The 27,618-nt window shown below is 35.4% G+C and overlaps 1 protein-coding gene across 1 annotated transcript in view; it reads right to left on the reverse strand.

The window, feature by feature from the left end:
• The window catches only part of EML6 (EMAP like 6), a 121,856-nt gene that overhangs the window by 46,672 nt on the left and 47,566 nt on the right, over positions 1-27,618 (reverse strand). The window contains 11 exon segments of the mRNA XM_041125523.1: positions 2,099-2,204; positions 2,887-3,073; positions 3,737-3,855; positions 6,958-7,064; positions 7,990-8,157; positions 9,097-9,309; positions 9,689-9,945; positions 12,604-12,741; positions 18,733-18,934; positions 22,895-23,030; positions 24,944-25,129. Of these exon segments, the coding sequence (XP_040981457.1) occupies positions 2,099-2,204; positions 2,887-3,073; positions 3,737-3,855; positions 6,958-7,064; positions 7,990-8,157; positions 9,097-9,309; positions 9,689-9,945; positions 12,604-12,741; positions 18,733-18,934; positions 22,895-23,030; positions 24,944-25,129 (1,819 nt within the window).

A 27,618-nucleotide genomic window follows, 5' to 3' on the forward strand; every position in this document is an offset into this window, starting at 1 on the left:
AAAAGAGTTCACAGTTGAATGAAACAGGCCTAGATGGAAGGAGTGTAAGTAGACAGCAAGGAATGAAGTTGAAAAACAGGACAGGAAACCAAAACTGAGTTTATTAAAAAAAAAAAAAGAAAAAGAAAAAGAAAGAAAATAGACAGATACAAGGAAACACAAAAAGTGAATGAAAAAAGAAAGAAAAGCAAAGGAGAGAGTAAGAACCATTCTATAATAGTTTTAGTGAGATAAAATGGTATGAAGATAGCTGATATGAAAGGTAAATATGCATTGTGTAATATGTATTATTTAAGAAAAAGGTATATTTGTATATTTTGATGACAATAATTATTTTCAGGGGTAACTCAATTATGTAAACGGAACATGGTTGACAAAATTTTGTTGGTAAGAATACAACTTGAACTTTATTAACTTGAAACAGGACGTTTTATGCACTAATACAGGCTATACACTCCAATGAATATCCAAAATTATATATATTAAATTAGCCACCAGAGGGCACAATCAAACATTGCACGAATGCAATCATAATCTTTGAATCATAATGTCATCAGAGTGGTCCTACAAAAGTGATCCAGCCCTTTACACTGTTTTCAGTAATGGCCAATGGCAGGTGCTTTAGAAAGTGAGTAAGAGCAGAGAGAACTGGTAGCAGAGAGTCAGCTGCCAGATCAAGTACAGCCAAAAAAAGGTATCTTTGGAGTTTTAGGTTTCTTTCTTCAAGCTTCAAGTAGCATGACCTGAACCTAATTTAGAAATATCTATTATTAACACAATGAAAACTCCCTACAAAGTAGACCAGAGCACCACTCTGATCCCATAGTGAGGTGCATATTTGCACAACTATCTGCTCCTCTCTATACCAAGAATCTTAACTAATCCCAGTTAGGAATGCAGTATGTGCATTCTCAGGACCAGGTCCTAAAGCAATCCTTTAGTGATGCCAGTGGTTGCTACTCTTAAAAGAGCTTTAATATTTTTGTGCAGATTTATGTCCACAGAATATGTGGCCAGCTTATTCTTCATGATTTTATAAAGGTACATGGATTCTAATGCATGGAGTACTACTACCTGTACAGGAATCAAATTTTTTGCTAAAAATGTAAAATATAAAATAAGTATTTTCTAAATATATGAATGTTTGTTCAACTAGGGATCTTATTGAGAAGTTTTTTAACACATATGCACACTATGCCAATTAGATCATCCTTACCAATTTTCCCTTCTTCTGGTACCATATCTACTTTCAGAGCTAGGTTACACATCACAGTGGATCAGCAATTTCGCATTTGAATTCCAGCTCTTGGATAAACACCAATGCTCCTCTTCTGATAATGGAATTAGACTCAGTTCTACAGACTTATCTTTGCTGAAGTAAAACTTCTTCCATATAGTCCTGTCTTATAAATGTGATCTATGTCCTAATGAATTCTTACCACCTCTCAATACAGGAGAATAAGAAATAAATTACTTTTAACTGAAAAAAATCAGATTAAGAAAAGGATAGTTCAGCTAAAGTAATCTCCTTTTAAAAAAAAAAATACAAAAAGGGAGAATGAATTTCTAAGCACTTTTATAAAGATGCAAAAGTGTGTAAGTCACCACCATTTGGATGATGTTTTTCAACGCTGAATACAGGAATTACCCATTGAGAACTGAGACAACTTAGGTCACCCATCTCAGAAAGACAAGTAGGAGAAATAGCAGACAACTGTTTGTCATATTTAATTCTGTAAACTCACTGAAAAATGTGGGAATTGTTAGCGAATTTGAAGAACTGTATGAGCCTACAGATGACATTTCTATCTCATTTATTCACTTCAAGTCACCATTCTGCCTGCTTTGAAATTATTATACCACCATGTAGACAGCTGCCAGAGTCCTAGCTGTCTAGTCCTAGCAAAATTCAATTATTAATTGATGACAATAGGCCCATGACTGACTTTGCTACACACACTATTTTTATCAAAGCTGTCAGCAGACTTTTATGTAAAATTTGTATTGATTGTAAAATTGGCTAGCTATTCAAATTAAGATTTCCTCATAAGGATTGCTTTTTAATTAACCATTTAGATAAATGTAGATTGTGTCTTACCTGAAAAATCCAGTGCACACACTCCTCTTTGATGCTGGCCTTTGAGCAATGATAAACATTTCAGTGTCTGTGTGTCCCAAACATGGATAGCAGCATCTCTTCCAACCTAAATCAGAGGGTTAATCAGAATATCTGCTCATAGAAGCTCAAAGCACACCAATATCAGTAATTAGCACTATCATATCATCAAAACACTCCAGAGGTAACTACTTTTCCACTTGCCCTATTTTATCTTTTTCAAGACCTATTTTCTCTTTTAGAAAAAATCAGAAGATAGTCTCTAAAACATCAGTATTCGTTATCTTATTAATGATATAATTTATCATAATTTATGAATATACTGAATATATCATAATCAGTACCAGGTATCAATAGAGTGCCCAACATAAAATAGCTTTTGTTTGAGTAAGGCTTTTGAATGCTACTACAGTACAAAAATACTGACTAATGAAACCCCAAAACCTCCTGGGATGTAGATAAAATACAGCTCCTGCATTTCACAGATGAAAGCAGAGGTTCAAAGTGAATATAAGATTTTTTGCCAGGCCACAGCATATGATTGGCAGGTTTTCTGTTACATAGGAATGATTTAATAATCACCTAAAATAGTTTCCAGTCCAGTACTACCCAGCAGTTTTGCGGGGATATAGGAAACAACACACAGGTTACCCATATTTAGGAGAAAACAGTAGGCTGAAGTACAAAGACAACCACATTTTTCCTAAATATATATTGTAAAGTGAATTTATTTCTGTGTTTTGGTAAGGTCATCACTTCTAAATACCCACCTGTCCAGTAGCAACATAGTCTTTCACTGGGTGAATGCTTAGGCTGAGGATGTCATCATCGTGACCAAGATACAGCCTTTGAGTGTGTTGTTGCCTATTATATACAACAGCTACAGCAGCAATATGATACACTACTTCTCCAGCTTGCGTGTAGAACAAGTTATTTCGACAATCATAGCCTCTATAACTGAAGTAAATACAAAACAAGTTATATTCTGTTTCAAAACTATTCTGGTAATTTGTGTAACAAATTATGCAAATAATTTGTGCATTAACTTGAAAAAGTACAGCTGCGGTGTCAACTTTAGCTCAAAAATATCACAGCACACAGGCAGAGAGAGACTATTCCCACCAAGAGCAGGCATTCATGAATCTTCTCATGGTTTACTTTGCACCTGACTCCTAAATTAGTACTGATTTCACAAAAAGAATTTATAATTCACATAGAATTGTGTCCAGATAAGTTTTACAGGGAATTGGATCCACGCAGAAATCTATCAGGCATTTTCACAAATCACAGCTATCATGATGAACTTAACAGAGAATCTTTGCTCCAGGAAACATAAGGTATAGTGAACAGCTAGTTTAAAATGTAATTTTATAAAACGCAACACTGGTGTGTTATTTATTATATGGCTACAGTATTAAAACCTCCTCTTGTTCCTTAACAAATACAACTGAAAAAAGAAAATCTCTCTGATGTTCCAAAAATTACCCACAGTAATAATGACAAATTAATTGTGGGTAAGCACTGAAAAATGCTTTGCTAAATGCTCTGATGTGAATTGATTAACATTGTTAGGATGTTTTAACAGTCAGAAAAAACAAGCGTTATCTAATATTACTGTACCCATGTATAAACTGCAACTTTAAACTGTCCTCAGGCGCTCGCTCTCTTTTAAGGAAGGGCACAGAATGGTTTTTCTCTTTACTTTGCTGTTTCAGCTGAGGTAGGTCTTCTTTGTAAACCTGAAGAATAATTGTTAAAGTTAATTGCACATCTCCAGTTTTCTAAATATTTGTATATATGAATGAAAGTGACTTTCTTATAAGTATTAAATTTAATATATGTTAATGTGATGTTCAGTAGTTACAACACAGAGGAAGTCACTATGGCTCCCTACAGAACTTCAGATAATAATAAATATTTTCCAGACAATGAAGTCCCCTGCCATGTGAGTGGCCCAGAACATTAGTCTGTAGTAGAAGCAGAAGAGTGTGTTTTTTTCTAGAAGATTCCAGTGTCACTTAGTGAAAAGGAAATTAAATATTGACTGGAACTCTTTAAGTGTCTTTAACTTCATGTGTACTTCAGTGTACATACTTAAAGCTGAACATAATGAATTAACTCTATCTAGGGATTATGGTGAAATATACAGTAACCAATGGCACTTAGGTGATTTGCCAGTGAGTCCAGAATCCTGAAGTAGAGTTACAGCTCTATAAATACACTAAAGACACAAAATACTATACATCTAAATCTTTCAGAAATTCTGAAACTCTGTGGAGTTGCTAATGATGTTTGAAGCATCTTCAAAGCTGTGGCACCAAACAAAATCCTTTATAACACTGAAATATAGCTTTATTGTTTGTTTCCTGTGCCTACATTTCTTAGATTTTGCAAAAGGACAATGAAATTGCTATCCCCACAGAAATCTACCCAACTGCAAAGATGGAATACTGGATTTTTAGAAGAAAGGTGTTCATATAACGAGCTGAGCTTTTGAAATGGTAGGCATGCAGAGCCTGAACATATCATGTCTGTCACTTGTATGTATTGTACTTTATCCTGAGTGTTCTCATCCATTTACTCTTGCTCCTCAGCGAACGCTACCAATGAAACAGAATATAGGATCATCATTTTCTTATGCGTCTCAAAATCTAGAATCCTCTATACTGCTTCATCTGTAACATAAAAAAAAAGAACCCAAACCCAAACCTAATTCTCAAAGTAAGATTAATGGTTTTGTTTCCATGTGCTTTTGTAAATTATTTCCTTTAACAAAATGTAAAGTGCAACTTATGCTTGGGGTTGTCTCACACTTCCTGTATTAAGATTCTATTTCGAGTTGCTTCTAGCTTTTTCATGCATTAACCTGCCTGGAATATTGCTGCTTAACTGCCTACAACTATTTTTTCACTTTTAGTTTTTAAACCCAGACATCCTTTTTGACACATAGACAGCATGGAGGAGGATGCTGTCTGATTTGAATACAGATGGAAAATCAGAAGGAGGAGGAGGAGAGAAGGAGGAGGATGGGACAAGCACTCCAGTGAGACTTGGAGTAAAAGAGAGGGGAGGGAGAAAATTTGACAAAACCTCTGTTTCATTTGGCAGACACGATCAATCTCTGTAGTAAAGAGGTAAAATAAGCTGTTGTAAGAAGGACCTATGTAATTTATTGCAGAATCTAGAAAGCGAGGTGAAAAGACAAAGGATAGTCCTTGGCTAAAGCATGGAACATTAGAGGTGATCCTTCCACATTGTCTACAAAGCAGCTCTATGTCAGCCATTAAATACTCAAACCAACTTGAACCAAGCTTACTGTGTATTTTTCACGCTTAGTACAAGATCCCAGTTCTGGTCTGAAGAAGTTCTGACCTTTCACCATTGCAACTGATAAGGTAACAGCACAAGGTGACAAGTAATATTCTATTCACAATGACAACAGCTCCTGAATATCAGGTCCCAGGTATTTGTAAATAGAAGCAAAAGTCAGAAGACAGCAAAATTTGATGTTAATGCTTCCTTTCCTTCAAAACAAGGATAACAGCACCCTTCCACATCACAGACTATTAAAGAGCAGTGTTTGAGAAGCACTCAGTGTCATGAATGGAATAGAAAAAAACACAAGGAAAATAACTCTGTCTTTAGAGACACGTTCAAGCGGTGTGCAATAAAAGAAGGTCATGGAATGGCCTGATGAATGAAAAAGGATTGAATAGTTTCTTGTTAGGTAAGAACTAAACATCCTATACACCAAATGAAGTCCTGCAGAGATGTGAAATCATAATCCATGCACCTAAAAAGGGCAAAAGTATGTTTTATTACGGTATTTTCTAAACTTCATGTAACTTTGTGACTTAAATAATGTTCTCTAATAGAGTAGCATGGGTGCAAATTGTTACGATACAGGTTGGGTGAAACCTCATGTCAGGGAGCAGCAAGGTAAAACTGCTTTGTAAAAGAAGAGGAGCCAAGAGCTGAACATGATAACAAGGCCAGCCAAGAGAGTACCCTCACAGAGAGCAGTGCAGTCCCACACTGCCCAAGTGACATGAGCACAGCAGATTTGGTGACTGTAACCAAGTTCAGGCAACAGTCATGATCACCAGGCAAGTGGCAAAGCATAAATCAACACTGAAAGATCAGGTTAGGGCGTGGAATGGCATACCACCATTCCTGAAAAAATAAATCAATGCAGTAAAGAATACTTATTTGTTTTCTTCTTGCATGGAAGCAATCTATCTTAATTTATCTCAGAACACAGTTGTACTGAAAATACAAAAAAAATTAAGTGTATTAAGTGATTATTAGAGACCAATTTTACTTGGTTCCCATAAACTAGGGCAATTTCAATTCTTGGACACTGCTGTCATCAGCAATAAAAAAGAATGTGTCACAAATAAATGTATTGTACAGGCTTCATACTCATTAAGAGTATTCTGCTTTGAATACGCAGAAGTCGTACAAAAACTCCATGAGCTATATTCTACAAATTGGGATTCTAAATTTGATAGGACTGAAAAGTCTTCTCTACCACCTATCATGAGAATGGGAATAGCAACAAGCTCTCATGTTTAAATTTGTGCTTTTTAAGATATATTCTTTATTGTAACATATAATGGTATATACACCAATGCTCTTTCCCCAAATCCTTTTAAATTCTCATCTCCAGCTAAAGTAAACTCTGTTTTTATGTATACTGGTTGTGTAACCAGCTGAATACTGTCAAAATAATCTTCCTAGAGTAGTCTAATGAATTAGCTGCAAACTTCTTTTGCTTATCTTTACTGAATAGTCATGATAAATTATCAGGTAATTGGCACAGTGTGTTAATTTTTACTCACCTGGCGATCATAGTTGATTTGAGCTTCCTGCTCAATGTCAGAATCTAACTCTGGCACATCAGATAAATCTGAATCTGATTCTTCACTGTAGGAATCAAAGCCACCCTCTGCATACAAAAAAAAAAAAAAAAAAAACAAACCCAAACTAAACCAATATATAACACATCTAATCACAAGAAAACAGTATGTGATGTTTTTATATAATTCAGACTACATGCAAAACAGTATTCAACAACTTTGGAAGCTTAAGCAGCTTGTAAAAATCATGTGGGCTGACTGGATGTGTCAGGTTTTGTTTCTGTTTCTGTTTCTCCTGTTTCAATGCCTGGGGGCAGGAGGGTGGCAGGGGGAAGGAGAATAACTGAGTAGTTATTAGTACAATTCCATCATCTGAGAGAATACTGTTTTCTTAACAGGCTTTGGAGTGAAAACGTACAGAAATGGTAAATAAAAACTTTCAGTGTGATCACTGTGTTTAAAAAGATTTGCTGTAACACAGGTATTTTACCAAATTGTGCAGGTACGGAATGAATTTTTGCCCTTTTGCTGAAGGGAATCCAATTTGCAGCAGTGGCCACTATGTAGTACATATGGCTTTTGTAGAATATAACGGATATAACAAGAAAAAAATTCTAAAGTACAGCTATCACATGTATATGTGAATTTGCATTGAAAAGAAAATTAAACAATTCAACACGTGTAGTCAGTCTTCTGAATGCAAGTTAGATGGCTAATTTTGAAAATTTAATTTGATCTAGTGATCTCCCTCTAAATGTAATTTTCCACGCACTTTGACAAACACTACTTGTATATTCCTAAACATACAATATAGCAGTCTGCAGGAGAGTTTTTAATGTACCTGAAACAAATAGTTGTTTATGAAAAGTAAAATGTCCCAAACATGCTGAGTATATGTAATTCCGGGGAATTATAATAAAAATGTTTTCTGTTAATTCAATAAAAGCTTTTCCAACTGTGCTGCATTCTCTGTTGATTTTATTTAATAAATAATCAAGAAGATATAATTTTTACCTTGTGGAGGTGTTTCAAGGATGCCATTTGTTATCCCTTCTGGAATAAATCGCCACTGAAAAACGGAGTGATCAGCACCTCCTGTACTTAAAACCCACTGAAAATCATGGGACCAACGTACATTGGTTACATGAGCTGAATGGCCAACGTATTTTCTAAATTTAGCTCCTAGAAAACAGAAATAAAACTGTTTAGTACATAAGAAGAAAAAGATTAACATTGTAACTAATAAAGTTAGGCTTTTAATGGAAACACAGTCTAAGCATTCTTATGAAAACAAAAAATATTTAAATGCCTCTTGATATTCTGATACTAATAGTAACTATAAAATAAAAATAAATGGCATAAAATAATATGAACTATATGTTCACAACAGTTTTCAAAAAGCACTTAAATCCTGGCAGGAAGTACCAGATACACACAGGGTTTAATTTACACCTTTATGGCCGTTACTGCTAATGTGAATTATATACATGTATTGTACTATACACATAAATACAAATTTACTATCAGAAAATATACTGATAAGATATCCAATTAAACACTAAAGATCATGGAAAGTGTCCTGGTTTCAGCTGGGATAGAGTTAATTGTCTTCCTTGTTTATTTAGTTTTGTTGGCTGTATGCATGGTACAGTGCAAATACTGAGGAAACAATCTTTGTTAAAAGCCTACTACAGATATGAAGCAAATAGCTCACACAGAGCTACATCGACACATGCTAACAGACGGTGAAACCCTACTGAAGTTTCTGAAATTGTTACTGGCATAAATTTGGATGAATTATAGTAGTGCACCTGGTGTTGATACAATTTTGATGTGATGTAAAGTCTTGTTGAATTAGTTTCTGAAAATGTAATATCAGAATAAGCATATGTTAAACTATACATTCTCAACAGTTCTAAAAACAAGTACATATACATTGGCAGGAAATTGCTAGACACATAGAGGGTTAAAGTCTCATCTTTATGTCCATTAATACTAATATGAATTGTGCACACACTAATTTGAATTATATACAAGAATCAAAAGCCACCATTAGAAAATATACTGATATGGTATCAAAGTAAATATTGCATTCTTCAGAAATACAAAATACTATCTTACCTTTCTTTAGGCATGGAAATCTGAGTAATTTAACCAGACCAAAATCATCTCCAGTCACTAGCACTGAGCTGTTGTAATTTCCATCCACAGAGTTGACATCTGTAACGTTTGTGTATTTTGGCCAAATTCCATTCACTTCAGATCCTATCACACAGGTCCATGAGGCCCAGTGAATTCCTTTGATCTCATCTTTGCTAGTTAGATGCTTCCCAGCTGAAAATATGCAAGTGAATAATCCGTTTAATCACTTGTTTTTCAGTAGACTCCATTTCTTTTCATCACATTTGTCTGTGTATTCTTCTTGGGATTAATCTTTTAACCTCAATAACTTATAAAGATTCACAATTTTACTTTAAATTAGTATAATCTCACATTTGTGGTATTTGACAACATCACACATCTTACAAGTGCTAACACACCTGCACATAAACATGCTAAAAATATACAGAAGTGGAAAAAAGTTAGATATTTATGTAAGTTCCAGTCAAGAAACTCTGCTTACAGATGTACTATTTATATCATATTTCTTTTGTTCTCTTCAAATCAACACTGAAGTTCACTTGTTCATAACATGAGCCACTTGTCAACTTACACGGCATCTTGTAGAACAGTCTCTCTCCTGCACCATCATTGGTTTGCAAGAATTTACTATCCACAGACCAGTCAATATGAGTTATAAAACTAGAAGATTTGTTGCATTCTCCTATTTTTTTGTATCGCTGAGCAACCGCATAGATATCCACTGGGCCATCATTAGAACCCACAGCAAGGTAAGAGCCATCTGGTGAAAATTTCATTTCATGGATTACTTCTTTTCGGTCTTTAATATGAACTACCTCTGTCATGTCTCTGCAAGAACCAATAATGAAAACGTGAACTGTAATCTTGTGAACACGCAATCCGCAAATATTTAAGACAAACATGAAGACAGATGCACTGAATAATTTGTACAACAAAAAGCACATTTCACAAAAAAATCCTTATTTTGGGAAGTTCCTATTGCTTTCATTGGTTAGAAACATACTTTTAAAGCAAAAGTTAGAAACAGTTTTACCTGTCAATGACACTCTTCATTCTATTCACTTAATTTTAGCTGTGAAATAGTTAGCAGTCTAGTCTAAACAAGACCAGAGTTAATTTTTTTTTAACATAGACAATGGAAAAAGAACTCCATCTAAAGAGCGATTACCCAGTCTCTCACAAGACCATGTTGAAATGGCCATTGGGAGATACCCATTTCTCCACATTGACTCTTTCAAGGAGACAGGCAAACAGTTTAGATTAGAGGCTAACAATCAGACTGGTAAAGTTAGATACGATTAATCCCACATGCCATGACCTGTTAGCTATAGCTTCCGGGGTTAGCACCACCACCACCATCAACCACCAGTGGAAAAACAGCAGCGACAATACCTTGCATGTGCCTTTGGAAAAAATCAAGACAGCTATACAGTCTAGTTTAAAAAAAAAAAAAAAAAAAAAAAGTTCAATTCTTCCCTATCCAAATTACATTTAGTATAACCCCCTTTCCTATCCAATCAAGGAACCAAAAACTGCAATGCTAGTGAATGCAGACAACATTTTTGCAAGTAGGTTTCCCTAATTTCCCAATTTCCAAATTCTTTGGCTGTAAGGAATTAAAACTAAAAATAAAAAATTAAAAAACTTCCCCTAAGTTGACTGAACAATGAGCCAAGTCTCAGTGCCATTAATTTTGTATTTACAGAGACAATCCATACCAGATTATACATTTGGGCTGTAAGGAACTTTTGTGAGGAAGAGTCTTCTGCAGATGTCGTGCTTCTGTTACTCTCATTTTAAACTTTTAAAATATTTTTCCTGATTTCTGCTTTAATTAATTACTGCTAGCATCGAATTTATGAAAAGACTCACATTTATTTAGAGAGTAATACATTTTGTCAATATAACTTTAAAATGCTGATACATAGTACTGTTAAAAGCAGAGTCCTGAAAGGAGAATCACCCATAAATGAAGACAGAGATTTCTGGGACATGGCAGTATGAATGGAAAGGTTACTATTATAGATGATCTGAATCATGAAAAAACCTAACAGAATAATTTTGTTAGAGATTTCTCTTAAAATGGTGAAACTCCAAATGTCAATAACTGTAGAAATTTTGTTGGGAAAATTCTTATTTATTCATAGCCATTTTTTCCTTCAAAAAAATGATTTGGAAAAAAAAAAATTCTTAGCTCTGCCTTATCATTGAAAACCAGTGACATAATGATTCCACAGTGGTAAATACTGCTAGTGAGAAAAGCAGCTAATTCTCTGGATTATTGCATAGATCCAGATACTTCATAGCCAAGAAAAAGGAAAACAATGATTCATGTCACTGAGTGCATGATTCAGAAAAATGCCAGCAAAATACATTGCCATTGTCCAGTTTTCCTGGATCATGGGCTGCAGATTTGTCACCCTGTCAGAAGATCTGTCACAGAAAAGGAACAGGTGGAGAAGCAATTGCATTCAGGGCCTTACACAAGGGTGTTGCCACTCTTGCAGGAATAATGCTGGGTTTATCATTATCAGTCTCTGCCAGCTGAATCATGAATAATGTGAGGTATCAGGCAATTAGCAAAGACAAGATTACTGTGAGACAAAGAAGATTAACTTCTTAGAAATACTAGTCTTTGAAAAGGATTTTTAATTAATATGAACAGATCACTTAAGTTTTGTTAAAGTCATTAAAGCAATTATGGGGGTTTTCATAGACCTTCCATCAATTCAAGGCTTTTCCCTCCTACCAGCTAGTAGTTCAAAGTATTTCAAATATATGCCTACCAAACCTATGGAGTAATGATAAGGAAGGGGTAAACTCTTCCAAGTATCAATTAAAATAGCTTATGTGTTTTGAAATCATGCTATTTTATTTGGCTATTTCAGTCTATGGCCAATTTTATGTTATACCTGCTTTTGTGTGTCTACTGTAAGAGTATTCCAGACAGAAAATGCCTACTGCATAAGATGCATTCATGCAAAAAAAGACTTGTCATCTAATACAAAAAGTAGAATTCACATATATCTTGCAAATGCTTAAAAAAAGTCTTTCAATCACCAATTATTTTGTTTGGTATCCGTTCTTGTATATGACGGGAAATGGACCATATGATCTAGGAGATCCCTCTCAAAACCATGTTATCTCTGTTGTGTACATTTCTTTTCACAAAATATGTGTAGAGTTTCAGAATAAATAAAGAAAAAAGCCAAACTTGAAAATCTTAAATTTCATCAACATTATTACTAATCGCTAATATTTTGAATTAAATAAACCGCAGTTTTTCTCCTCATTGCCAAACCACGACCTTTTAAAACACCAAGTGATATTATGGAAGTATATGCTCAATTTTTACTCATTGTTTCTGATAAAATACCCAGTGATTTTTTTTTTTCTTTTTATAGGAATAAAAGACTTTATAATATGACCTTGAGTTACCTGGAAAAAACCCTACGAACATGAGAAACTAATGTAAGATTTTCTCACCTTACTCGAAGAACAATGAAGGAGCCATCCTTCATTCCAAGTGCTAACTGTGATCCATCAGGACTGAAAGACACACTCCGCACCGCTTCTTCCATATTACAACGAGCTATCAAGGCATGGTCAGCAAGACTCCATAATCTGCATCAAAGGAAATTGAAAGCAGTAGCAGATTTTTCCTGACTGCACAATATTTCAATATCATCAAGAGTAAAAACAAAAGGTCTAACTCAGTTGGTAAAGGCCCATTTACATGCACACCTTATATTAAAATTTTATAATGTATTGAGTTCCTTTCCAGACATGGAATGAAGATAATTTCACTGACGTGAGCTTACAGATTTACAGAAATGTAGTCTTTAAAACTCAAAACTGGTTATCAGTCTAAAAGAAGAGATATAGAGTGTACAATGACTGTCTGAATCAATGTAAGGACACAGAATTTTCTGACAGTGGCACTGAATGTCTTGGCAAATAATATCAAATGACATTTTTGGACACCTTCAAGTGAAGTTAGGATGAGAGGAAATGGCCTCAAGTCGCGCCAGGGGAGGTTTTAGTTTGGATATTAGAAAAAAATTCTTTACTGAACGGGTTGTCAGGCATTGAAACAGGCTGCCCAGGGAAGTGGAGGAGTCACCATCCCCGGAGGTGTTAAAAAAATGTGTAGACAAGGCACTTCAGGACATGGTTTAGTGGGCATGGTGGTGGTGGGTTCATGGTTGGACTTGATGATCTTTAAGGTCTTTTCCAACCTAAATGATTCTATGATTCTAAGTTCCAGGTTCAAATTACTTTCAAAATAAAGGAGTCTTTACAGTTCCCAGTTCCAGCAGGGATGGCACCTCAGACCTGAACACGTATCTGTGACAGCAGAAGAGAAAAAAGGGTGAAGCTAAATTACAGTCATTTGATATTATCTCTGGACTTTACTTATCTGACATAATAGAATCCCCCTAGATGAATAATTTAAAAAAAAAAAAACAGTTTCTGTAGACAGAGAGGGTCAATGCAGATCAGACTGAAATTTTCACTGAAAGTGAAAGCAATACTCAGAGAGCATAAACATTGTAACCATGGGGGAAATTTTCTTGTCATAACCTTGAATGAACTAGTAGACAAAACTACATGCTGATTCGCTCATTTACATAATTTTAAATAAAAAGAATCAATCAGTAAATTATGCCATAAGATGGAGAAAAGCAAGTAATATGCCTATATTTTTAAGAAGGAATGGAGGAAGTTTCCAAGATCACTACAAGCTGGTTAATCAGATCTCAGTAGCATGCAAGATTTAGAAAAAATTTTAAAGAAAAGAATAATTAGAAGTATGGAAGAAAATGCATAAAAGACCTCTTGGGCTAGAAAAATTAAGTCAGCAATACCCAGCTATCTTTATTTTGAGGACAGTGTTGTAAATCTAATGCATTTGTAAAAGATTTATAAAATATTCAGTAAAATATTTGAATAGTAGCGTATGTGATCATTGGCTAAACTCAAGAAAACGACAATTTGTACAAGAACTGTAATGTGACACTGGATGAGGTTTTATAGCAAGCTTTCCAGAAAGAAACAATTAGGCAGGATGGAAGATACTACTGAGATTTCTAGGTACAAGCTTTGGAATAGTAACATTCAATATTTTCACCAGACACTGGCACAAAAGATGAGAATGCTAATGAGATTTGCTATGGACAGCAAGCAGGGAGGCACTGTGAACTCAGAGACAGATTTATCATATTGGAAGAAACAGAGGTTTCTTGATGGTGAAACAGATAGACATGGAATGAAATTTAACCAAAGCCCATATTTTCAGAGACTTAATGTCTAGCACTGTGCTGTAAGCTTGAAACACAAGTGGAACTAGCAAAAAGAAGTAAGATCTCGCACTATTTTTCAACTATGGAACAACTATCATCCATGAGTCAGTTGCAGACAGGAAAAAGGAAATTTGATCCTAAAATATATCCTGGGTGCTATTCCAGGAGGTACACAAAAACAATAGCACACAACACATAGTGACCTCGTCTGGCACGTTCTTTACAAGCTATCTCAAGAAATTGGAATAAAAACAAGAACAGATGCAGTGAAGGATTATTAGGATGATTAAGAGAATGAAGACTGTATCACATTAAAGATGACTAAAAGAGTTTAACTTTTATACCTTAGTGAAACAAAGGCCGGGAAGGGATAGTATTGCTTCCAAAAATACATCAGTAGGATAAACGTCAAAGGAGAAAAAGTTATGTTGAAGGACCATGTTGGCACTAGAACAAATAGCATAAACAGAACATTGAATATAGCCTGAAAAGAAGGACTTTTCTGACCACCCCAGTAGTAACATTTAGATACAGCCTTGAAGTAGAGTAACAGGAGAAAAAAAATTAAGACAGAGTTTGATAAATTTAGTAAAAGGATTATAGAATTTGACTGCCAGCATTGAGAAAGAAACCCTTCAAGCCTTGTCAGATTAATGATATTAAGATCAGTCTAGAATCAACAACACTGAACGATGCTCATTTCCTCTTAGGCTGAGAGAATTCAAGGATGACAAAGAACTTGAAAAGGCTTCTCTGTGAAAAAATGGCAAGTACCATTCCCTGGTGAAAAAAAATGGATGTGGGACGCTAAAACTGTTTTCAAAGACAAAATACAAGTTGATAAGATGCAAGATTCTTAGCAGCCTTGCCAGGGAGAGTCTATGAGCCCAATACAATAAAGAATGAACCAGCAAGGATTTGGAAAGATTTCAAAGGACACAATGATAAAATTTGCCTCCAAAATGTTGCTTTCACATGGATCACTTTGACCAATACATTAGAAGTGTAATTGCAATACATGGCAGTGCAAGCAGAATAATTCAATTTTCTTTTAAAAAAAACCCCAAACTTCTTTGAATTAATGGAAGGGTAATTCCAAATATGAGCTTTTTAATTTTATAACAGAAAAAAAAGCATTTTGCACGCATACAGGTATTTGTATGCACAACTGACAAAATAAAAGCCTAGCTTTGCTTATGAAAAGAGAAAGAGTATTTTTTCTGGCAAAATACTTCTGCACGTTGTTTTTTGGAAAAGCCAGATAAATAAACTATTTCCATATAAAAAGTGCATGTATTTTCTAATAAGGCAAAGACATGTTTCTACCATTCTTTGGCAACTTTCCTATGCATTTGTTTAAATAACCCAAATAGGCTCATGAAACATTATTTTATTAGTCAATATTCCAGTGTTTTCTGTCATACCTCACAGGTGAGTTTATTTATTGAAGCACATACTGCTTACAGCCTCCCAAGAGGCTTACTAGCAACCACTTCATTTGCAGAAAAAGGCTTAGCTGATGACAGAAGCTATACTGCTGCTTTATTTCATTCAATTGGCAGAACAATGCTCCACACAAATAATCAGAGATATAAATATTCAATGGCACTCATATAAAACCAGGTTCTAATCAATCTCCTTATAAACGCAGGGATACAGAAAGAGGTCATTCAAGAAGACAGAGTGTAGTGGAGGTGTTCTGCCAGAACAGCAGCTGCCTGTGGTCCTGCAGCTAGACATTCTAATACAACATTACAAAAAGACATGTGTGAGGTCCATTGAACAAATGTAATATATAATTCTGTACGTGTCTTAGAATTCAGAGGAGAATGATGTTTTTTTCCTGTTCCTGTTGTAAGAGGCAGGAAGCAGGCAGCTTTCCTAGTTGATATGCTTTTGAAATTTAAAACGTAGGAAACCTATATTTGGCTAGAGCCTTCTCGCAGCTGCGTTAGGGAAAATCTACAGTAATTCCCTCTATCTCTATCTTTTCATTTTCACTTGGACATGAGAATATAATCTGACCCACTAAATACTTTTGTTTGTAAAAAAATTTAGATTTATATTAGACAGCTACTCTTTTCAAAATTATGTTATAAAGAACTATTAAGAAAGATTATACAATAAACAGCAATATAAAAACGTTCCTGTCAATGCAATTTTATTATTGAAAAAAAAAAATTGTAAGAAAATCCTTTTGTGTACTTTTTATCTTAATGAAAATATTTATATATTTCACTGGAATTCCTCACATGAAGCATTAGTATATAAAAAAATAGCACTGTCTGAACTAGAATTCAAATCACACATTCTCTAGCGCCTGAACAGCTAAATGGATGAGCGAGGTAGTGCAGTAAAATACTTGTAATGTTAACAAATGCACGTTTTATACAATGGCAATGTTCAAAGGCATCGGTAACATAATAATAACTATAGCAATGATAATGATTATAAGAGCACCACTGATTAAGGCTTTATGTGCACAAAGAGCACGCTTGCACAGTCTTTCATAGAGGGGCACAAGTTTGATCAAGCACACTTTGAGTCAGCAGTACATTATCCAGCTCCAAGTCAGAGCTGAATTACCATGCTGACCAAGAGATGAGTCCAAAATAATAAATCCAAAGTCTTAGCATGATTTATTAGCTTGAGGGCAGTACAACCCTAATCCCAGCTTTGCAGCTCTTGTTTCAGAACTGGCTTGCATCCTACCAAAATGCAGGCAGTGTGAATTTGTGCCCGTCTATAAAACTGTGCAGACAAACCTAAGCAGAAGAGACTATCCATGTGTTTTGTAAACTGAAAGAAGTAATACTAATGTGTAGGAAACAGGGAGATAATATGACTGTAGTGAACAACTGGTTGTTTGTTAGTTTCACACTTTGGATTTTAATTGTGGTTAGAAAGAGATGAGGGATGGCAAGAATAGGAAACCAGTACGAGTAAAAAGATAGAAAGGAAAGGGAAAAAGAAATTTCAACTGACCAGCAAGCTTCAAGGCGGGGGTGAATCATAATGTAGAATACAAAGGAGCATAAATTGGAAGCTGTATGATTTTTCCTGTTGAAATATGTCCAAATGGTAGAATCCACATATATGTTTCTAAAATAAGTTGACTACTAATCCATAAAAACTGAAAAACTGTTTGATAACTGCCTGGGGTTGATTTGAAAATATGCAATCAAATTATCTATGTAAGATGAAAAGCAGTCATCGTCCATCTGGCATAGGGTTGGAGAAAAACCTGATGAAGCAGTTAGAAATCAGGATAGTGGGGTCAGGAGAAACCACTAAGGAGGGGAATCAAAGCTTGGGAAACCAAGCTGTCATGAACCCCATTGCATGCGCTGTGCTGCAAAGGGCAGGGCTTCAGGGCAAGGGCAGAAGCACAATTTGAGAAGGAGACTCAGGAGACTGCCATAATAAAGCCAGGTCTCCCAAAAATCTCTCCAGTCCCCATGGGTATCTTTGGCAGCCAGGAGAATCTCAATCTCTTTAATCACAGGTAAGGAATTAGTCACAATGGGCAGTGTCCATGCCCAGTTGAGGTAACACACAACAGCTGTGTGGGTATGGGAGTACATCCACTACAGCAAGAATCTTAGCTTAACCTCTGAACTTTGAAGTCTTACAAAGCATATTAAAAATGCTTAGTTTCTTTCAGATGCTTATCAATATGCCAAATTTTAACAGGGACAGGAAAAGGAACATCCTTGACTTTGTGACAATTTCCACAAATATGTGTACAAAATTTCAAATCTCTGCTACAAAGCCTTGAGGCACAAGTGCCACAACTAAACATCTGAAAGAACTTTTTCATTGGGGTACACCGGTGCATTTTCATTAATCTCATTTTCTGGCATTTTAACTGAATTGGTTTTAGATCAGATTTTCTAAATACTCAAGGCTGAGCAGACACCTGCTGTGTAAAACATTGGCCAAAGGTATTTAGGTTTTAGTTTTGCTGCATATTATTAACACAAGAGAAGTACAAGGTGACCATTCTCCATTTAGATATCTACACCTGCTATTCAGAACAGTAATGAATTAGTACTTAAAGCAGAGTATATAAATCCAGCATGTTTTGAACACAAATTCTGATTACTTTTACATGATGTGTGGAGCCCAAATATGAGGGCTGAAGAGAAAAGCAAAGCTACTAAGAAAAACATGGGGAAAAAAATGTTGTCTAAATGGAGTCTTAACATAAGGCCAGAAAATAAATAAATTACAAATATGTCAAATTGATATTGGTTAAAAATAACATGTACATGAATGAATAGATAAAAAAATATATAAGATCTAGCCTTACCGTACAGATCGATCGTCACTGCCTGTGACTGCTAAAGGCTTCTTTGGATGGACCGCCAGGGCCCAGAGCTCCCCTTCACAATGACCCTGCATAATCAGCATGGGTTTATCTCTCTCTCTTACTAGCACCTCAAATATTTCACTGTCCTGTGTCCCTGCTAAAAGTCTGTCTGCTTTCCAACAGACACTTCGGATGGACAAACCTGACAGGGGACAGAATAATCTTAGATTAATGGCAATGACAAGACAAAGTAATAATACAGTGAAGATCATTAAGACTTCAAGAGTTAATTTATAACAACTGTTATGTTTTGACACTGAACTCTTATAATACATCACAGCTGATTAAATCTCAAACCGGTTCTGTTAAATTATCTCCATCTGACAGAAAAAGAGAAGGCTCAATCCTGGAAAAATGCTGAACATCTAACATTGCTGCTGCCAGTTTCTCAAGGGATCAAGCTCTTATGCTTTGCATACACCTTGGGAATTTACTTCAAAAAACAATTCAATTTCACATGATTTAAAGATCTAAATTTTAGATTAGGCAAGGTTCCTGTGGCTGAGGCTGGTTTTATTCCTTTTTTCAGTACTTTACTTTTTTTGCACATTTAAATAAAGTGTTGAATAAATGGTTTTTAAAATGGTGAATTTAAATGATTTGTGCCATGTTATCACATTTCTCCACTTTAGTCCCAACTGATTATTACCAAAAAAAACCCCCCCAACAAAACCCAAAACCAAACACCCAAACCAACAGAATCTTGTTTTGTGTAACTTTTAGAGCGCTTGATCTTATTCCACAAATCTGACCCTAAATTTGCAGCTGGAATTTTACTAACCACAAGCTTAAAAATACCCTCTTAGCAGGCTGAGCAATTTGATAGCATTCTCTGGTCGACTGCCTACAGCATTTGTATTTTCTGTTCCAGTATATGAAAAGTTTGGATAATGGGTCTAGATGCTGTGAGATGTGAATGAATAAAAAATCCATTTCTCATGTAGTCAAGGTCAACCATGTCATCATTTTAACATCTTTTGGAACAAAATACACAATGCAATTAGCCACTGGTCACATAAATAAAATATGTTGTAGGCATTTTGTGTCATCTCTTGAGAAGGGCAAATTAATCTTCATTTATTATCTTGTCCATTTCCAGTACCTTTTAATCTTGATAATGTCATTTTGTGACTTAGCTAAATTTATACTGAAGTTATGACTTACATCTTCTTGATACACACCAAAGGCCACACAAGGAATGAAGTTCAGATGTTAAGTGGAAAATGGGTATTGTTAAGTTTTAGAATACAAAGAATATCTTTTGATGTGGGAAAAGTGATGTTTTCTGTGACATACTGCAGAAAGAAGGATTATCTATTACAAGATTTTTTTACTAATACATATATATATATTTAAATATAAAAGCCAACCCTATGATCAGGTTGTTACTGGTGATGCATCTCATTTAAAAATTATTTAGTACTCTTCAGTACAGGATGAGTGATGAATGAGTATATATGGGGCAGGGGGGGAGTCTTCCTGGCACCCTAAAAAGACATTTTAAGTTTGAAAGCTGATGCCTTTGCAAACTGCTTTGGAAAAGGTAGTTGGAAAGCAGGGACAGAAGGTCATAGGTAAGCAGTTAAGGCTACCACCATTGCTTGAAGTTACATACATGCTTAAACTAATCAGTGCCACCAACATAAGTGAAAATGAAACAAAATCTCCACAATCTGTTAGTAGCAAGCAGTAAATGGAAGTGATCATCAGTGGATGACATATCAGACAGAAACAGCAGAAAAGGACAGAAACATAACAGGAATATCGCAGGCAAGAGTTGCATCACATTGAAAGAACACAGAGAGAGAAGAAACCCTGACACAGGGAAAATATAAAAAATTTTTGAATTATGGTGACGGGGTATAAGTGCATGCTTGGATTTTATGACCTGCATTCATCCCCAAGGTCCTAAATTTTATAGTTGTACTCAGACCAGCAGTCCCACCGCACTTTTCACAGATACACCATGATGTCTTTTTACTTAGTCTCAATGGTTATGCTTATAGGCACGTCATCTTTGACTAAGCTTTGATAAAATTTTGCGGACTTGCTTAAGTCAGTTTCTTGCCATTAAAGCAGGCAATGTTTTTATTTTGACAAACACAAACCCGAAGGATTGAAATGCTTTGAAGACAAGATTTGAACAGTGTTCTAGTTTTAGGTTTTAGAAATCCATTAATTTATCAATTTTAAAAGATTTATCATTTACATCCAAGTCTAAATGGCAACTCAATTTACTTTCTGCAAATGAATTTTTTTACTACTTCTGCCAAGTAGGAAGATAGCAATAACCTCTATTGATTGTCTCTCAGTCATATAGCTGCTGTTACAGTGCCTAGTTCTACTCAGCTGCTCTCTTCTGTAAATTCTGTATCCTGTAGCATTTTGGAGATGATAGAAATAATGGCATCAAAGTAGAACCACTTCATAGCACATCTAATGGGAATTCACCTTCAATAAGCCCTTCCTTGGTCTAACTTCCATCAAGTTCAAAATCTCTTTTTCAGCAACCTGCAGAAGGATAGGTAGGTGCTTTCTGCAGGCAGTGTGTTAGAAGACGACACCTTTATGAGTACATTACAGCTCTGTAATGTAAATTATAATTTTGAAGTAATAATTTTCCACAGAAGACAACTACAGTCAATTAAAAGTAACTGAAGTCAGCTAAAGTCTGTTTTGCATCAAGTGTGGACATATCCCAGGCAGCAGTAAGAGCAAAAAAATTGCTTCTAATCTGGTCTCACAAATACGTGGGATAAAGCTCCCTCCCAGAATCACTTCATAAAGAACCAAGGAGGTTGAAGATGCATGTTTTGTGCATGAGCACTGCTTCCTCTGTGTCGCGCTTCTTATATGTTATTCTGACTTTTATTAGGAACGGACTGCCTGCAAGACTGGTATTAGCCAGAATGATCTAACCCACACATGCAGGCTTACTTCTCCACAATTTTTAGAAAGTATTTCTAAATTGGACAAAACTGCTGTAAATGGTCATAAGGTACTGCTATTGTTTTCTAGAAATCAATATTAAATGTTACGATTCTGCCTGCAAAAAACTATATAAAGCCAGAACTACAGAGCAAAGGGACTACTGGTTGGGTGTCTGACAACTTTTTTGAGGGCTAAATTCCATGAGTTTACACTACAGTAAGGCAAACTGGTGGAGCAGTGTTCATCTAAGGCTATTGGCAGTTTGCTTGTTGGATGAGTCTAGATATTGCAAACCTATGCATTTTACAAGTATTAGAATCACCAGCTCATCTGGTTTAAGTAAGATGAAAAATAAACAGAATGAGCTTATTTCTAGATCACAGGCCAAAATATCCATAATTGAGAAAGAAAATCTTATCCTTCTTAGTGGCCTCTTAACTATTCCAATGGTAATTTTAATATGAAAACCAGGTCTAAAAACATAAGCTAAGAAGCAGGGGAAATTAACACTAACCATTACAAAGTTGGCTGCCAAAATGTATAAAGCCTATTTCAACCAGCAGACAGACTGCTATGCTCTCAGTCCAAATGGATGTGTAAAATTCCTAGAAGACTAAGATCTCGATAAAATGTACGTTATGATCTATGGAGAATGTAAGTGCTCTGAGAGTGTAATCATAAAATAAAGTGATGACTAAGCTTATAGGAAGTATGATTAGATTCAACAAATACGATTGTCAAAAATTGAATAACATTCTCTCTATTAAATATGCCAAGTGCTACCATTCCAAATGAACCTAATGGAGTGCTCAGATGTTCAGCATCTTTGAACACTGGGTTCCAGAAATCTCAATTAAGTGAATTGGATTAATTAAGTTAAAGATTGGCTAACTTAATTCTCCTATCTTTTTGTGTTTAATTAGTTTTTACTTATCTTCTTGTATTTGCATGGTGGGGAGCAGCAACTGTAAGCATCTCTCTGTTTATACTATGAAACATGGAAAACTCTTCAGGCTACATCATTGTCAGAGAAAAAAGGGAATACAGATCTCCAAAGTAAATACAGTCATTACGTAAAAAGTCAGCAGTACGCAGAGACATTTATGCTTCAAATTGTGTCATAATCCATTATCTAGATGTGTGAAAAACCATTAAAGTAATAGCTCATTACCTTTGTATCCTTGTTCAGTCTCCCTGAGATCAATTTTAGTAATTGGTTTGAAATCAGTGTCCCATAACCGAATGCAACCATCTCTCCCTCCAGTGGCAAAACCTTCCTCACAAGCATACATACTAAAAATTCCAGCCTGTTAACCAATAGTATAACAAGTTTAAAAGTTCTTTGCAATTGATTTAAACACACAAAGCAAATATTTTTGAACAGACTCTTGTTAAAGGCTAGAAATTGCTAGGCAGTAAAATGTTGTCGATCCAGAAAGCAAACCAGCAAACACAAGGCGGGGATACTTTTATTTCAAGTGCTTCCACTTTAGCGATTTATGTGGAAAGTTTTGTACAAATAGCAGTGATATAGCTTATTTGCAGAACTTTCAATTTGGTTTAGTTAATATTATTGCAAAAACTATTAAATAAATAATGGAACACTTAAAATAAATAGTTACCCAGAATAAACAAAAACAAGCAAACAAGCAATACAAATATTCTTACAGGTGCGGAGATGACTGAGACATTCTTTCATGAATTCAGTTCAGACATCATTTGGAATCTGACAGGAACTGAAAGAGTGTCAATTCATTCTCTTCATTGAAAGGCAAGTTTCTATTACAGTTTGAATTTCTTCTTCATTTTTGAAAGTGCCTCATTATTGATGATTGTGCTGTACTACACTGGACTAGCTCATGGAATGCCTGCTGATTCAGTATTTTATTAGGAAAAACTCTCACTTAAGAAACAAGTTGAACTGCATGGAAATTAATACAATGAGGAGAAGACCTCTGTTTTCAAAGTGGCCTTGTTCAATGCCTTAATAAATTAATATTTCTAATAATTAATTACATAGAGATTAGAAATTGGGCAAGATAATGCATATTAGCCATGTCAAACACCATAATTTATAAGGATGAAACAGAACACATTCTATAGAAAGAGATTGTGTTTAGTCATTCTAATGAATCTAAATAAAATTCTGCAAACAAATTCTTCAAATATACTACAAGGGTTTATTGTTTGCCAAATATACTTCCATGTTATTGCAGTTGCACATAACCACAACCTGGCAATTACACAGTACTTCTGCAGGTAAGATGTCCCACTGACTTCAGTCTGACTGCTTTCATAAATTAGGGATTCATTCTATAAATAACAATTAGTCTCCTGAACACTTAGATCTAATTTGAAGAGCTACTACAACTCTTGCACTGCCAACATAACTAATTTTGGGCAGTCAGAAAAAACCATTGGGTTTGCAGTGCTCTTTCTAGAAATGTTCTAGAAGAAAACTATAGTGACACCTGGTAGTTTTCATATCACCCTTCTAAGGAAAATACTTCTTTTGTTTCCTTTTGTTCAAAAAGTCCATGCTAGAATGACATTAGCCACGATCATGTTCAAAACAGGAGTAGTTCTCAAATACATTTGAAACAAGACATGAAAATCCTACTGTGCCTTTACTGCAGCAACAACAGAGATGTAAATTTATTAGAGTGGTTAGAAATCTAACACAATCCTATACATTCCCCTTTCTCTCTCTAATTGTAAGTGCTCCAAATTAGGGGGTTATGAAGCCAATTGGAGGAAACTGTCTTTGGAATATGGTTGGAATACAAGTCACAGATTAAACAAGTTTACTCCACATTGAAGCTTTCAAGAAAAGTTAGTCTTCAGTGTTGGGAATTTTAGTGGTAAAATTTTATTTAAAATATGATCATTTGGTTATCAACTATTTTTAAGTAAACTGATCATAACTGAAGCTACTCATTCTGTGAAGCTTTAGATTTAGAAACTTCACTTTAGATTTAGTCTGCTTGGTTAAAGCAATGCTATGAAAATCAGCAGTTCTGCCAGTATCAGTTCAGCAGCTAGCTTCTGTTGACAACATGTAAACAAAGTATAAAATTACATGTAAGTTCTTAATTGATGAACAGTCTTAGACATTCTTCTGACCTGAAGCAGAAGAAAATCTTTGTAGATAAGCCTTCAAGAAGTTTTTCAACTCAATGAACAGTTCATTTCAGAAATTGATATTAAAAACACAACTTACGCTATGTGCTCCTTGAATTGTGCGGACTAAGTTTAGCCCTTTCCAAACATAGATATCTCCATTTAAAGCACCAGAGTACGTGATATCTTCTTTTGCACATGCTAAACAAAGGATAGTTTGGAGATCTCCTGTTTTACCAAATATACCTCTCTTTGCTGTCAGTGCATTTCCACACAATGTCCAAAACTGTGAAATGTAAATGGCATATTAGGAAAAATTTCTGCAGAATTTCTGTCATTTCATATTAGTGTGCAGATCTCTCAGATGTACATCCTTAGAGAACAGTGTCTGGACAGACACTTAAATGACTCCTATAGTCCTATCAGAATGTCCATTACTCCAAAAACTGTCCACTTAACAAGGAAACCCCCAGGCAAATGCAGTAAGTTTAAGAACAAACCAGAATGGTCAAACTGTTTGAGAAAGTGAGGCACAATTCTGATTCGCTATTGCTACATTACCCCTTCTTATTATCTTGCTATCTTTTATCATGTTTTGCTGGATGATATCTGTCAGTGTAATTGCACAATTTTTAAGGCCAGGAACATCCCATTTTTCTTGTCTGCGAAACTTAAAATACAGCTACAGTTCTGAAGTAATAAAATACTTGGTCTTAAAGAACTTACGTGCCTGGAGTACACATTTCTGCCCTTTTCCAGTGCACTGAAAGAGATACATCCCTCAAAAATAGTTATATTTACTGAGAAACCATCTGTTGGATGGAGACTGCAAATGCTTGTATGTGAGAAAACTCTCTTTGACTGTGAGAGTAATAGGTTCTCTAAGTGTGGAATGGTGACTTACTTCTACACAGACATGGTAACATTCTGCAAAAAGAATGTAAAACTGGGGAAGAGAAAAGAGTCAAGAGAATACAAAGTTTGCCTTAGAAGGATGTCTTTAGTGGCTGGCTATAAATGTATTCTTTAAATCAGTTCAGAGTGCTTTTTTTTTTTTTTTCTTTTCTTTTTTTTTTTTTTTTTAAATCAACATAATTTTATGAAGCTGAGAGGATCGTTAGTGCACTCAGCTCCCCCTCAAGGATCAGACCTTCCAGGTAAGGCAGAGTAAGGAGAATTTCAATTAGACATGCAAGAGACATGCTGAAATACCCAGCCTGCCAGCACTAGCGCATTCTAGACACATGCAGAAACAGAACAGTAAATCTACATGGTGTAGCAGAGTCCTGAATGGACTCGCCAGCTCGCATCTTTACTAGTTGAGGCATCTATGATCTGCCGTCCATTGCACACCAGAGAGATACCTTCAGAGACTGGACAGGAGTATTGAAGTGTCTGGCATAGATACATAATGTGTCTCTCATTCCCACTTTATATGCCTACATCTTTTTGTGGCTATAAGCTGAATTTTTAGGTCTTTCTCTTTGTATTTACTCCTATAAAATTCCTATAAAGCTGAATTCCAGAAAATCCTGGGATTTTTATTTCAGATCCTTCTCTATTTCTAATTCAATTATATTTTCCCCTTGCCTCTTAACATAAGCCAATTTATGAGAAGGCAGCAGCAATAATTCCCCTAGGGCTTTCATTCTGTGAGTAAAACATATAGCCTCCTCACTTCTGGTTAGAAGGGCAAGAGGGCAGATAGCAGTGTTAGGAAATGGGTGGAGGGAGGATCCCGAGCTCAGTGTGAGATTCCTTAGCTCCTAAGGCTTTACTGCAGCTTCTAATATCTGCTCAGCCAAATGAGCCAATAGAACTGAAATGCTAAAGGAATAAATGGCACTATTCCCAAGTACTAGTCCCAATTCTCAAAGTGATACAATTACTTTAGAGCTGTTCTTTTCCTTCATTGCAAGTTAAAGTAATTATCACATTCCCACAGCCTTATAATGAACAGCAAGAATACAGACTGCTGTTTGAGCATCACTGGAGGGGAACATCTAATCATTTCCCCTCCACAGTTTTGGGAGGTTTTTTGGCATGCCTCTATCTATATGTATTTACTTTGCCTGGTATTATGCATATGCAGGGTAATTATGGCCATTTTAAACAGAATACAGGTGCCAAACAAAGACAGGTGTTGGAAAACAGCTTGCGGAATACAACAGATGGTATCACTTCTGCCAAAACCACCCACAGTTTGAAAGCAGTGGTAATTTTAAGGACACAAGCTTTTCAGTAATCAGAACTAGAGATATTAACTGGTTTCCTAAACTTCTAGTTAAAGCTCTTCCCACCCCAGTCATGTGAAATAATTACCATCTGTTAGGAATGCTTTAGATGAGACAGGAGAAAAAATGGAAACCTGCAGGGAATATTGGCAAACAGAAGGATTTCTTTCTAAGCTTTTTACAGGCACAAGAATGTTTTATCCTAATCTTATGGTACATATCTAGGTTCATATTTAAATCATCTCCAGCAAAGGTGACTTAGAGGGAGCAAATAGTGAGACGTTAGTTTTCATCTGTTCATCTCTTCAGGTCTTGCACACCTCTGTGGTACTCCTACAAATGCTGGTAGCACGATAGGCCAAACAGCAGTTCATTCAATTCATACTTTTGAGTTAGTTCCTCCTATAACTGCTCAGTGACCTTCTGTGATGCTTAATGAGAGAAATCACTAAAGGCTGAGACAATTTTGAGACAATTTAGGTAGAATGGAGAGGGGAGAGAACCCAAAATTTACAAGTGTATAATGATGAAAATTACACCA

This window comes from Aquila chrysaetos, chromosome 8 (assembly GCF_900496995.4).
Source record: "Aquila chrysaetos chrysaetos chromosome 8, bAquChr1.4, whole genome shotgun sequence".
Taxonomy (NCBI): domain Eukaryota; kingdom Metazoa; phylum Chordata; class Aves; order Accipitriformes; family Accipitridae; genus Aquila; species Aquila chrysaetos.